This window comes from Agelaius tricolor, unplaced genomic scaffold (genome assembly GCF_023055355.1).
Source record: "Agelaius tricolor isolate 1412-34295 unplaced genomic scaffold, bAgeTri1.0.p SCAF_1, whole genome shotgun sequence".
In the NCBI taxonomy this organism is placed as follows: Eukaryota; Metazoa; Chordata; class Aves; order Passeriformes; family Icteridae; genus Agelaius; species Agelaius tricolor.
In genome coordinates, this window is record NW_027269261.1 from 23,838,343 (window position 1) to 23,851,539 (window position 13,197).

At 36.7% G+C, this 13,197-nt stretch overlaps 1 protein-coding gene across 7 annotated transcripts in view; it reads left to right on the forward strand.

The window, feature by feature from the left end:
• UBR2 (ubiquitin protein ligase E3 component n-recognin 2) overlaps positions 1 to 9,779 on the forward strand; it is a 55,388-nt gene extending 45,609 nt beyond the window's left edge. For 5 of the 7 annotated variants that reach the window (XM_071427009.1, XM_071426999.1, XM_071427018.1 and 2 more), the window contains 10 exons: positions 1,126 to 1,193; positions 1,709 to 1,844; positions 2,482 to 2,572; positions 3,367 to 3,497; positions 4,160 to 4,268; positions 4,515 to 4,571; positions 6,044 to 6,121; positions 6,386 to 6,556; positions 7,229 to 7,330; positions 8,117 to 9,779. In XM_071427009.1, the coding sequence (XP_071283110.1) occupies positions 1,126 to 1,193; positions 1,709 to 1,844; positions 2,482 to 2,572; positions 3,367 to 3,497; positions 4,160 to 4,268; positions 4,515 to 4,571; positions 6,044 to 6,121; positions 6,386 to 6,556; positions 7,229 to 7,330; positions 8,117 to 8,258 (1,085 nt within the window). In that variant the 3' untranslated portion in view covers positions 8,259 to 9,779. Of the gene's footprint in view, positions 1 to 1,125; positions 1,194 to 1,708; positions 1,845 to 2,481; positions 2,573 to 3,366; positions 3,498 to 4,159; positions 4,269 to 4,514; positions 4,572 to 6,043; positions 6,122 to 6,385; positions 6,557 to 7,228; positions 7,331 to 8,116 lie in introns of those variants that run through there. The other 2 variants (XM_071427045.1, XM_071427019.1) reach the window with 2 other exon arrangements.
• Positions 9,780 to 13,197: the final 3,418 nt, after the last annotated feature.

Below are 13,197 nucleotides of genomic sequence, written 5' to 3' on the forward strand. Positions count from 1 at the left end.
AATATTTCTTCAAAACTCTCCTTCCTTCCAACTGACAGAAGCAACTGTACTGCTTTTGCTTTTATGAAGGAAAAGTTTCTGCTATTTTATTTTTTCAGGCTAGGGATAATGAAAATTATGAGCCTTTGATCTGTCTGTATTCTGTAAACCATACATAAAGATGACGTATTGAAAATAAGTTCGGTTTTGAAAGTTCCTTGCTCTGGTCATGTTTTTGATACAGAATTTTTCATACTTTTGGGTTGAGTTCTGTGGCTATATGCTGACAAAATGGAAAGCATTTGAAATCTGAGTCGTGGTGAAATGTTTGCTAATAGAAATAGCTTCCAACTGTCACATGTCTTCAACTCTCAGTTTTTTTGGCCAGCAAGGCAGCAGTCTTCAACTGAAGTATTTTTAAGTTGTCATGATGAGACTATTTTTTAATCTAGTAGTGTTTTTAAACTTGGCAGCTTAATACTTATAGCTGTATTGTAAAATATACCTAGAGCTGCAGCTTTATTACAAATCAGATTTTACTGCTTGGAGTAAAGAAGTAAGCAACTGTTCCTTGATTGTTACTTAAAATATCTTGTAGCATTTTTCAAAACACTGAATTTCTGTTTGCTTTTAAATGAAGGTGCTCAGAATTCATTAAGTGTCTGAATTTCTCTTGTCAGCTGGAGCGCTTTGGTTAACACTTTGTGGTTACTGTAAATACTACAGAGACATAGAGACCAACACCTAGCCCAACCTTAATTAGAGATAAAGTGATGAATTCAAGAGACTGTAGCAATGAATTTTTGAGTCAGTAAGGCAAATGATTTATGTGAGGCGCATTCAGGCAGTCTTGTGAAGCTCAGCAAATTGCAGAAGTTTTATTTGAGCGGCTGTCCAAGAGACAACCATCAATGTTCCTGTTTAGTCACTATGGTTTTATTTTAATACAATAAAGTAGGCAAGACTCTTTTCCAATAATGTTGAACAGTTCTTGAATTGACTCTGGAAAAAACAGGTACATTTGTATTTTAAGTTCTTTAAGCATGTAAATGAAGGAGATGGCTCTCATTTTTTAACTGAAGTAGACTAAAATATTTTTATGTATAAATGTTGAATTAACATTTTTTTTCTCTCCAAAATACTTAGCACTGGTGCCTAATGAAAAAAATGGGAATCTTCCTTGCATACTTGATATTGACATGTTTCATTTATTGGTAAGTATTTCTTAATATATATTAATAACGTTTTGATCCAGTAAGCACTACATAAAAACTACTGAAAACTTTCTCTTTACTCTGGGTTAGGAGCCTTTCAAAATGTTCAGGTTTTTAGTACTTTTTCACTACTTAATACACTTTGAAGACTTTTTAAATTTAATGAAAGTATTCTTAATAAAAGTATTAAATTAAAGGTATTGAATAGAAGTATTATTTTCTATAAATTAAAAAGGGGTAAGATGAGACAGAATGCATACTCATTGTCTGTTAAAAACCCCAAAATACATGAAAACCAACCCCCCTCCCCAAACAAAACAATAAACCCAAAAAACAGACTCAAAACTCTCCTGATAGATAATTGTTGTTCTCTTAAATAATGTCTGTGTAATTAGCTTAAAAATTAGCCTTATGTAGTATGCTGCCTCCAAGGGGTGTAGCTGTAGCATGGGCAGAGAAAAGAAGAAGATTCAAAAGGAGAAGGAATGTACCAACTTTCTTGTTTTCTTTCACAGGTAAGCTTGGTGCTCTCTTTCCCTGCCATACATTGTCAGGATTTTTCAGGGGTTAGTCTTGGCACTGGAGATCTTCACCTGTTTCATCTAGTCACTATGGCACACATAGTACAAATTTTACTTACCTCATCAACAGGTAATGCTACTTTGTCTCAACTTCAATTGAAACAATTCCTCCAGTCTTTACTTAGGAAAAAGCTATGGTGCTGCTGGTAGATGTGTGCACTTTCCAGTTACAAAATAGGATTGTTGGTGCTGTCTTTGAGCCCACAAAGAGTACTGATAAACTGTACTCTGAGTCAAAGTTCAGTCATGTTGTCTTTATTGCTCTACTCCAGGAGTTTCTTGGAGCGTAGCTAGTCATGAATCCTGGCTTTCCAGCTACTGTAGCAGTACTTGGAAGAGTTTATTGCAGCCTTGGCTTAGGCACTGGCTGATGAATGAGTTGCAGTTAGCGCAGTAAGGAATCGATGTATCTCCTGGCAAGAGGAGCTGGATAAGGTGTAAGTTTTCCAAAAGCAAAGAACTCCAAGCAAGTATGTCAAGAAACCCAACCAACTGAGCAGCTGAACCAGCAGCTCACTGGAGCTGACAATAGCACAACTTACCACATAAGATGTGCAGCTGAAAACTGCTGTCCAGTACCTCATATTCTATCTCAGTGGAATACTTCACTTAGTTTGGGCATTTTTATCAGAACTTGAAAAAATACATTTTTGTTCTGTAAACATTTATATATGAAACAATTTGTTAATTATTTATTTCTTCTTCAGAAGAGAATGGCATGGACCAAGAAAACACTAACAGTGAAGAGGAAGTAGCTGTACTTACACTGTATAAATTTCTTTGCCAGTGTACAGGAAGGTAAAACCATGATCTTTTGCTAAAATTTTATGTTATTTTTCTCCCTCCTGAACTGAACATTAATTACTGACTGAATTCTATATACTAGTGCTGTCAAAGGTGATACTTTTAACTTGGGAACTCTTACATCTTGTTTCTAATCCAGCACTTCTAGATTTACTTAAGTAACTATTCCTGTAAAATCATCTCTGATCAGGAAGGTCCCTGCTCATGAAGATTGTGCTTGGAAATAATTTTATTAGTCAGTTTGCAGAATCTGGAATTGGCAGTGTCTGAGTACAGTTAGGATGGGAATGGCTTTGAATGGAAAGGAAGTAGGTTTTAGGTATTAGGAAGAACTTTATTTAGGAATTAGGAAGAAGTTGTTTCCTGTGAGGGTGGTGAAGCACTGGCACAGGTTGCCCAGAGAAGTTGTTTATGCCCTATCCCTGGCAGTGTTCAAGGCTAGGTAGGATGAGGCTTTGAGCAGCCTGGTCTAGTGGAAGGTGTCCCTGCCCAAGGCAGGGGGATTGGAATGAGATGGTCTGTAAAGTCCCTTCCAATCAAAACCATTCTGTGATCTGAAATGTTTATGCAGAATTCTCCTTAAATTACTGTCTCAGTTGGTTACATTTTTATGAATCTCTGGTTTGTTGTTTTTCTTGGAGATTGCTTTGAAATAAGCACTTTGCATAGTCATTGTTTCAGTTGAAGTCAGTAATTTAGTATGCAGTGTGACTACTGACTTACTAAATATAGCTCTCAAACTGAAATTATTAAATAAAAGCAAACTTTTTTTCTTTTATTCTCTTAAGTGCCTTGAAAGAAATTTCCTCAGGCTGGCACCTGTGGAGGAATTTAAAAGCTGGAATCATGCCTTTCCTGAGATGTTCTGCTTTGTTTTTTCATTACTTAAATGGAGTCCCAGCACCCTCAGAAATTCAAGGTATTGTCTGCTTTGTACTAAATTAGTTTTCAAGACATAAACATTAATGGTCAAAATAAATTACATTTAAACTCACTTGTCTGAAGAAGGTGATTGAATGGATGTGGGCTTGTTACCAGTGAAGCATCATGTCAGCATAATGAAAAAGGCAAAAAAAAAGAATTTGGTTGTTTTTAAAATGTATTTTTAATATAGAGGTAAATGCCATTCTAGATTACTTAAAATAGAGATTGATTCCCTTCTTCTTAATAATGAAATTTTGATTGTTTCAAAGCTCCTATGGATTGTTGTTTTCAAATGAGACCTGCTTTTGCTTGCATTGATTTCATTCAATCAGCATCTGCTAATAATTAATATTAAGGCCAGGTAGGATGGGACTTTGAGCAGCCTGATCTAGTGAAAGGTGTCCCTATCCATGGCAGGGGGGTTGGAATGAGATTGTCTTTAGGGTGCCCTCCAATCCAAACCATGGATTATTATATCCATTATATACTATTATATCTCTGTAAATTCACTGTTACACCCCAGATAATCGATGTTGGTAACATTCTTTACTGTCCTCCACATATGGCATATGTAGGGATAGAATGTGAACCTGAAGGTGATCATCAGAACCATTTTAAAAATGAAGTTATGAGAATTACACCTTTTTTGTTTTTCAGTAAATGGAGCAAACCAGTTTGAACACTTATGTAGCTATCTTTCCTTGCCAAACAACCTCACTTGCCTTTTTCAAGAAAACAGTGAGATTCTGAACACGTTAATAGAAAGGTAAGTTGTGGTTTTGTGCTTAGTTTTAATATAATAAGGAATCTTGCACACTATAGTAGTGTAAATATTCTCCCAGGAATACCTATGGAAGTGAATCACAGATTTTGATCAGTGTTTATGAAGGAAGTGTTTTGAGAGAAACCATTTTGGTTGTAGTGGTTTTTTAATAGGTGTACTTTGGATTTTTTGCTCATTTCTATTTCTATCATCTATTGAAGTTAAAAGCCATTTTTTTTTTCCTTGTAGTTGGTGCAATAACAATGAAGTAAAAAGATACCTGGAAGGCAAGAGACATGCTATCAGGTAAACATAAAAACTTTAATGTTGCAGCATTCTCAAAAAACTTTTTCTAATGGGTGTTTATAATAACATCATATCTGTTCTGCTTTGTTGAATAATAAAGATATTAGGGAAGAAGTGATTTTTTTAATATTGTAAGAAAAGGAAATAATGCTTAAATGAGTAGATTTTAAAGGTGAAGTTTAATATTGGGGTTTTATTTAGACTGATATGCCATCATAAAATTTCATCTCATGTTTCCTATTACTTTGTACCTTCTGATGCAAAAAATATGATGTTGCTAAAGGATGTGTATAACCTTTCTTTAAATATACCAGGCATTGAAGAGCTTTTTAAATTGTCTTTTTAAAGAATCCAATTCCTTCAGTAAAGCTAACACTGAGTCAATTGCTGAAAAGAAAATCAGCTTTTCATACATTTGTTCTTGCTGCACAATTACTTTGAATTCAGAATGCATTTAATACTTAGTGGGTGTAGAAAAGCATTTAGGGTGTTGTTCTTTCTGAAGGCTGGGTAAAAATAGTGGTTAACAATTATCCTAATAATTAGAAATGAATGTGAAATTCACAGTGCTGTCATTAAAAACATATCCCTGCTTCTTAATCTCCTGTGCTAAATACATAAAGGCAATCTTTTAACATTATGCATACAATAAGGTTGAGATAAAAATAAAAATTAAACACTCAATCTGTGAAATACCAGACCATTTAACAGAATTTCTTACACAGTAAGAGTATTTTGATTGTGTAATTGATTTCCTGCCACATGTGATTGTTGGGATCTTTTCTATGTGTTCCTTTTGCTGATTCTTACCTGCTCTTCCCAAGCTTATGTCTAACTTGACAGTGATTTCTTTTTCCTCTCAGCATGCTCTTGTACCATTGCTTCTGTTACAAACTTCTGTTTGCATTTCACAGTCTAATTTGTATTATTTCTAAAATTGAAGATTATTAGAATTTTGTGTATAGTATCTGTTACTTTTAAATATATTAAGTATTTAAGTTACTTTTAAATATATTAAGTGTTTGATATTAAATAGGTCCTTTACATGGCATGCATATTTCATTCTCTTCAGGATACAACTTGAAAGTCAGACTATTTTCAATGTCAGTGACAAAAAGAAAATACAAACAAACTTATACAGGAGAGAAAAAAAATTTCTTTAAATCTGTAGTGACCTCATAATTAGGTTTACTAAAAGTATACAAATGACATGTATTTTCTACCTCTGCATTTTCTCAGATTGATAAAATATAAGACTAAGAAAATGGGAGGAGGTTTATTTGAGAGATCTTGTGTGTTCGTCTTTTTATGTGGTACCATTTTACTCAAAGAATGGCAGAAAAGAGGGAAACTTAAAAAAATTAATTACTCACAGATGCTGTTTAGATTAGTCAGGAAAACATGGATGAGTTTGAAGCCACTTGTGTATTATTCATTGAAATATGAGTGCTGATTTGATTGCTTTATTCTAGCTATGCAAGAGAATCCAACAAATTAATAGACCTTCCGGACGACTACAGCTGCCTCATTAACCAAGCATCCAATTTCTCGTAAGTTGTGTGCAATTACAGAGCACCCCAAAGTCTGCTGCTCCTTTCATCAGCTGGGAAGCCTTTAACCTGAAAGTTGTCAATGGAATCATAAAGGGCACATAGCATTTATCAGCCAAAGTGCCCTGTATTTCAGTTAAACACGGAAATGGAAATTTTAGCTGTTAACTGTATAAATGGTCAAAAGTAGTTCTGAATCTTTTTACTATCTAGAGTTTACACATACAGTGGATTTCTTTTTCTTTCTTTTTTTCCTAACAAAAGGTGTCCGAAATCAGGTGGTGACAAAAGCAGAGCCCCAACATTGTGCCTTGTGTGTGGGACCATGCTGTGTTCTCAGAGTTACTGCTGTCAGACTGAACTTGAAGGGGAAGATGTTGGAGCCTGTACTGCACATACGTACACCTGTGGTTCTGGAGTGGGCATATTCCTTAGGTAAGGAGCTGAACACCTCTCCTCTCATTGCTGGGTTAGAGGGTGTGTATAGTCACTAAATTAATAGTTCTATACATGTGATTGCGGGCAGTGTTTTGTTAACAACAGGGTTGCCTAAAAACTGAAGTGTATTCATCTTCCTGGGCTTTGGTGTAAGGTTCAGAGGTTGCTTCTTTGAAGATAAAATTTCAAAGAAAGTTCAAATTTCATTTTCAAGGGAATTTGTTTTGCCTGTGCATTTATTTCTACTCAAGTATTACAAAATGATGAAGGTAAATACTTTCATTTTGTTGCTGCTGTAGCTGGTAAAAACATAAAAATTCATTTTAGTTGTCTTCCTGCATACAGGGAAAAGTTAGATAATGTCTGTTTTCACTTTGCAAAGATTAATGAGAAGCAAAATTGTTTTATTTTCGTATGGTTCTCTTGAGTATTTTACACAGCCTGCAAATATTAAGACATGAAACAACATTGTTTTAACTGCTACTGAGGAGTTATAGCAGGAAGAGAATGAGAGTTGTAGTTTTAAAAAATAGTGCATTTAAAAATCTGTACATGCAGATTGTACAGAATGAAAGTAGGTGAGAACTGGAAAAGCAGTGTCTATGAAGGTATGAGACACTATTCACCTAAAAAGCAATACCTAAAAATCTTCTCTCTGTTTCTCTCCAGAGTACGAGAATGTCAGGTGCTATTTTTAGCTGGGAAAACAAAGGGCTGTTTTTATCCTCCTCCTTATCTTGATGACTATGGAGAGACAGACCAGGGACTCAGGTAAATATTTTAAAAACTGTGTCTTTTAAAGACAGGAATTATAGAAGTATCTATAATTAGGAAAAATAACTTTTTTGTTATTTTTTTATTTTAATTATTTGGGTAACATTTTTTTTTTACACTGCTGCTGCATCTAGTACCTTCAGATGTTTTAATGTTAATACGTGGGTTTAGGTGAAAAATATTTCATGCATGATCTTCCCCAAATTAAAAACAGTTGTCCTGAAAACTGCTTAAAGTTAAATCTTTCTAGCATCTGTGAAGTTGACTAGAAACTAAGGCTGAAAATGTCATTTGTGTCTCGTGCATTTGTTTTTATAACCTGTGTTAATTTAATACCAAGTGGAAGTACTATGGCTTTTTTTTATTCAATGTGGTAGTTCTTTGTCTTAACTCGTATCTCTGCTTCCTGGATGAGGATAATTTAGGGACTTGATATTGTTAATGCTTGCTATTTCTGAAACGGGCCAAAATCAGAGAATATGAACTGGTTCAACCCAGAGAGGTTGCTAAAACCCTGCATTTGGAGTTCTGTGGGCTGGATTTGAGGTTCCCAGAGGCTGGAGGGAACTGTTGAGCTGTAAGGAAGGGGCACCAGACAAGGTAGCACTGCAGGTTACTCATCCAAATACCTATTGATTTGCTCTGATAACAGAATAATGTTCAAGGGTTATCTAAATGTTGTAGTATTTTATGGGGTTATTTAATACTTAGTATGTCACACATGAGTGTTTGTGCTTAGTTGCAGTGTTTTTTCATTCCTGATAAGTGTTATCTCCTTTTCAGACGTGGGAATCCCTTACATCTGTGCAAAGAACGATTTAAAAAGATTCAAAAACTCTGGCAGCAGCACAGTATTACAGAGGAAATTGGACATGCACAAGAAGCAAATCAAACTCTAGTTGGCATTGATTGGCAGCATTTATAATGATTATCTGCTGAAGACTGGAACTTTATTAAAGATTTTTGTAATTCAGTAAGCTTTTCAAAGGAGGGATGAGGAAAAAAGTCTAAGGAAAAAACCCCAAACAAACTCAGTCCTGTTATTTAATCCTTGTTTTACAATGTATTTCATAAAGATACCAATTAACATTAATCAAGTAAACTTCTTTCTATGTAAGCAAATTTTATTAGTCCTATAATTTGCACTGTGCTTCCTTCACAGAAATGTCTTGGGTTATGAACCTGGGCAAATGAACTTAAGTTTCTGATAAAAAAAAGAACGACTCTTTTTGGAAGTCTGACTATGATTTTTCACTTGAACTGAAGAGAAAAAGACTGCTGAAACAGAAACTAGATAGAGCACAATTCTGGATTGTGTTTTGCCCCTTGCTAGTAATCTGAGCCGGTTTATTTATTATTCTGCATTTTAATACTTACGCTGTGTGTACATGCAATGGAATGAAGTAAGGAAGCAAATAATGTAGCAAATGGATGTTTCTGTCTGCATCAGTGGATAATTCACACTTTCACGTGGTGTATCTAAAAAGGATTTTGTCATTTGTACTCTTGCAGCTTTCTTGCTTCCAGTTGTTTTCTAACTAAAAAAACCTAACACTAGCTTTACAAGTAAAATAATTTAATTTAAAGCTTTTTCCAGAGCATTACACTCCTTAGAATTATGTAGTTTTTAATTTGAATTTAGCTGGAAACCCTTTCACTTTCAATTACGTGATTGGTTATTGGTATTCAAGGATTGACATTGTGCTTTAGAAGTTATTTTAAGATAACAATAATATGGAAAAGTCACGAAAGCTAATTTTATGTTAATTTTCAGAAGCACAGAAGATAATTTTCTTCATTTTTGTTAACAGTCAACTTTTAAGGTGCAAATCCCATCTTCTTTTTGTTGCAGATAACCTGAGTGGTTTCCTCTGGCTTTGCAGGGCCACAGTCACACTGCCCACATTTTTGATTTTTTTTTCCTGTTGTCCCATCAAGTATATTTACTTTTTGGCTTGATTTAAAGCTCTGTAAAGATGTTTGCATATAGTATATTTTATAAATATATTCTATAACTGCGCAGATTTGCACTTGATATGAGGGTGCCTGAAGGCAGTGAGTTTTCTAGTTGTATGTAATTAGACCTCCAAGGTGTCTCTAAAAATCACATTATGCTTACTGATTTAAAATAAAATCCATTACCTTTCCCTCTCCTATCTTCTGACAAATTAGTAAAATCTTAATTTACGTAGTTCTGTTTCCTTAATAGTCTGTGGTTCTTTTAGTTAAGTCTTAATTTCTGACTGTGTCTCAGCCCGGATAAACAATTCCCTTCACTGTCTGCCAGGTCTTCAGTTACACTTGGTCTGACTGAATTGTTCCTATTTTTACAGATTTAATGCTTCAGATAAATTTTGTATATTCATGGTGTACAGGACAGTTTTTCAAACATTCAGTAATAGTATTGAGTGAAGATGTGAAGTATCAAATAAAGAAACTTGGCCAATGTGGATTTCCTTTTCTTACCATCAGTACAGACTGCTTTTATCTCTGTTACCTGTCATAGATTGGGTCATTAAAATATTGCTGTCACTTTTTAGGAAGAAACATGGAGAAGTTGCAGGGGAAAATGGCATTTAAGGCTTTATCTTTGCCCTTCCCTTCTTAAGGTGGTTGACATACCAACAATTTTCTGTGCATGGTACTTAGAAATCCCACTTTTTTGGTGATGTTACTATTCCTTTGCTTTTTAAGCTATGTGCCACGGTTTCAAATAATGTGTAACTGCATTGAAAAACTCTTTTCCTGTAATCATAATATTAAAAAGATAATCAATGATTCTGACAGATTTCTCTGTGCAAACCAAAATACTGACAGCAAGAAGGATTTTTTGTTTTTTCTCTGGGATCAGAGTTGGATACTGCAACCACAAACACTTGCAAAGTACACAATTTATAATTTTTTTTGCAGTTTGGTCATTCTTTACTCAAGACTTCTGTTTTCTGATTTGTTTTGCATGTGTTTGTATTAATGTAGAAATATTTATATATAACATTGTTTCAGTATCAGGGAAATAATATCTGTAATAAATTGGCTATAACGTTAATATTTATGGATTATGTGTACAATCTAGAATATATTCTGTGTGTGGGGGAAGGGAAAAAAAACCAACAAAAAGTCCCAGATACAAAACTGTCATAACAAAATACAAAACAAAGCTGAAGGCATAAAGTATGAGCCTTTCATGTCAACGTTCAATAAGTACTTTCTAAATGTTGTTTCTAGAATTTTGCTGAGCTTGTTCCTTCAAGTGTGCCCCTTGTTAATCACAAGCTGACAGAAATACCTGGATGTGCAACATCTGCAATTCCCTGGCTATAAGTGTAAGATGATTATATTATTAGTGTCACTTGCTTCAGTCAGCTAAACCTTTCTTGACCTCTACCAAAAAGTCTAATCATCTTTTTAAGGGATTGCAAGTTACATTTTATAAAGGGCGCACATCAGTAATGTTATTTACTCTGTTCATACTAGAAGGTAACACTTTTTACTCCCCCCAGTCTGCCACAAGAGGCTCATTTTTACTCTGCTGAAAGTCTATAACCAAGATAACAAACCCCTGATGCCTTCTGACTGCTGCCAAGAGCCAATGCTGCCACAGCTCTCCAACCACTTCATGTGCTGTTACAGGGAATTTGGCTGAGATGAAGTGCTCATGGATTCTCAAGACTATTTCCATTTTCAGCTCTGCTCTGGTTCTCTGCAGCTTCCCCCCATGTCCCTCAAATCAGTCTTCAGTAGTGATCACTAAGCAAGTAAATTTCATGCCTTCCCACTTTATTAGCACTGGAAGCAACCTGGACTTGAAGGGCTCAGTGTGTTCCTGCACTATGTAGTTCACTCCTTTTCCTGGGACAGTGGACATGGGGTGAGCAGCTGCACAGACCCTTTTCTGTCCTTTCTCATTCAATGTGAACCCTGGCCAGCTCTCGTGCTTGAGCCCTGGCATCTCATTTTAAGTGCTCTAGTGTTTTGTTTTTTTTTTTTTTGTTAAATGGCGGTGTTCAGTTCAGAAGTTCTATCCTGAAAATTTTCTCTGTGGCCTGAATTTGTAGAGGAGAAACTGGATGCTCAACGCACCTTCAGCATTAAATCCCAGCTGTTTTCCTTTCTGGAAGATGAAATGGTACAAGGGGAATTGCACCTCAAATCTCTTCACAATAGTGTCGTGTCATGATCAACTGAGTTTTCAATCAGCCTCCCTTCTGCCCTGGACTCTCCTCTGCTCCTTTCTAGGAATTGCCTCCAGCAGGAAGTGGTGACCCTCTATTTCCATTCTGCTGCTGAGATTATTGACTATAGAAGTCAAATATGACAGTGTTAAACAGTTTGGGCTTGAATATCAGCCCCTGCGGAATTCTGCTTGTAACTGGTTTGCTTCCAACTGTTCAGTGCCACCCTCTGAGCCTGAAAATCCAGCCAAGATTCTGTCCACCTTGCAGTCTGCCTAGTTTACATCTCCCCAGATTGGTTATGAGGATGTCAGAAATCATGTTGAAAGTTCTTCTAAAGTAAGACATTTGCTGTACAGAGAAAGTGTTTTACAGCAGCAGAATATGTAAAAATAGGCACCTCTGGTAATAGCAAGAGATACTGGGCTCATGTTAGTGGGGTTCTGTGGGTCTTAGGGTCTGAGTATTTTTGTACTGGAATCAGCTTAGCTTTTGTTGAGCCAGTCCTGCATGACAGTGGGAAATGGAATGGTGCTCTTCATATCTTAACTGGCATCAAAGGAACCTCCATAGGCAGGCATCTCCTTCTCTGCCATTAGCTGCTCAGTTCCTCAGCTCCATACAATGCTGATTGCCCCAGAGTTCTTGATGCTGCATGGAGAAGTGGCAGACTTCACAGGAACAACACTGGATTCTGTTGTTATCCAGGCTTGCCTTTTGCAGGACTGCTTCCAGGTGCTGAAGGAAGTGGTGCAAGCCAGGGAACCTGCCAGCCACCCCTGTGCACACACAGCTAACACGTTGCAGTTTGGCTCTTCTTTCTCTGGGTAGCTGGTTCAGGCTGTGTGGAATGGCTTCCACATCTCCTCAGGGACAGGCACACAGAGGTTGCTTAGCAGCCACGGGAAGTCTTACAGGCAAGTTGTCCTTTGGGAAATGTCTCTCTTACCATGAATTCTTCTTGGTTTGTTTTTTTTTTTTCCTCTTAGGATTTGAATGTGGAGGAATTAGAGTAGAGTTGGTGTTTCTTTTTGGGCTGTGCTCATGCAAATGCAGGAATGATCTCTCAGGAAGAACTTTGTTCATAATTATTGCTGGAACAAAAGCTGTCCCTCTGTTAGTGACTGACGGAAGCCACATGGATGCATGGATAGCACACTTTCATCTCTAGTTGCTGATAAACTCAAAGTTAGGAGTGAGCTTTGCCCTGTGGGAGTGTCATTTGTTGGTTTGGAGAACTGGCAATGACTGATGGAAGGGCACCAATGTAAGCCTGGGATAACTGTAAAAAACAACTTGCCTGCTTGGCTGCTGGGACTGCAGGGAGAGCACACACCACAGGCAGCTCTGGAGCTTGGAGGCATGGCCAGGAGGAGCTGGAACCTCCCTGCCTCTCCTTGCTGCCAGCCAACAGTGCCCATGGAGTCTGGGGATTGTGCTGTTGTGGAAGTTTGAGCTGTGGGCTCAGGGACAGGGAAGAGCTTGGGGGTCCCAGTCTTGGCTGAGGCTCTCCATCTGTCAGTGCTTTCCCTCAGACCAGGTTCTGGAAATTCATCCACTAGAAAACTCTCATAAGCCTGACTGAAAGTCCCACAGAGGTGTGCTTTTCAGACAGTTAAGCAGCTTTTTCCAGTAAGAGAAAGAAGAGCTTTAATTTTCCATTTTACTCCAAGGCTAAGGGTCAGGAGAAAT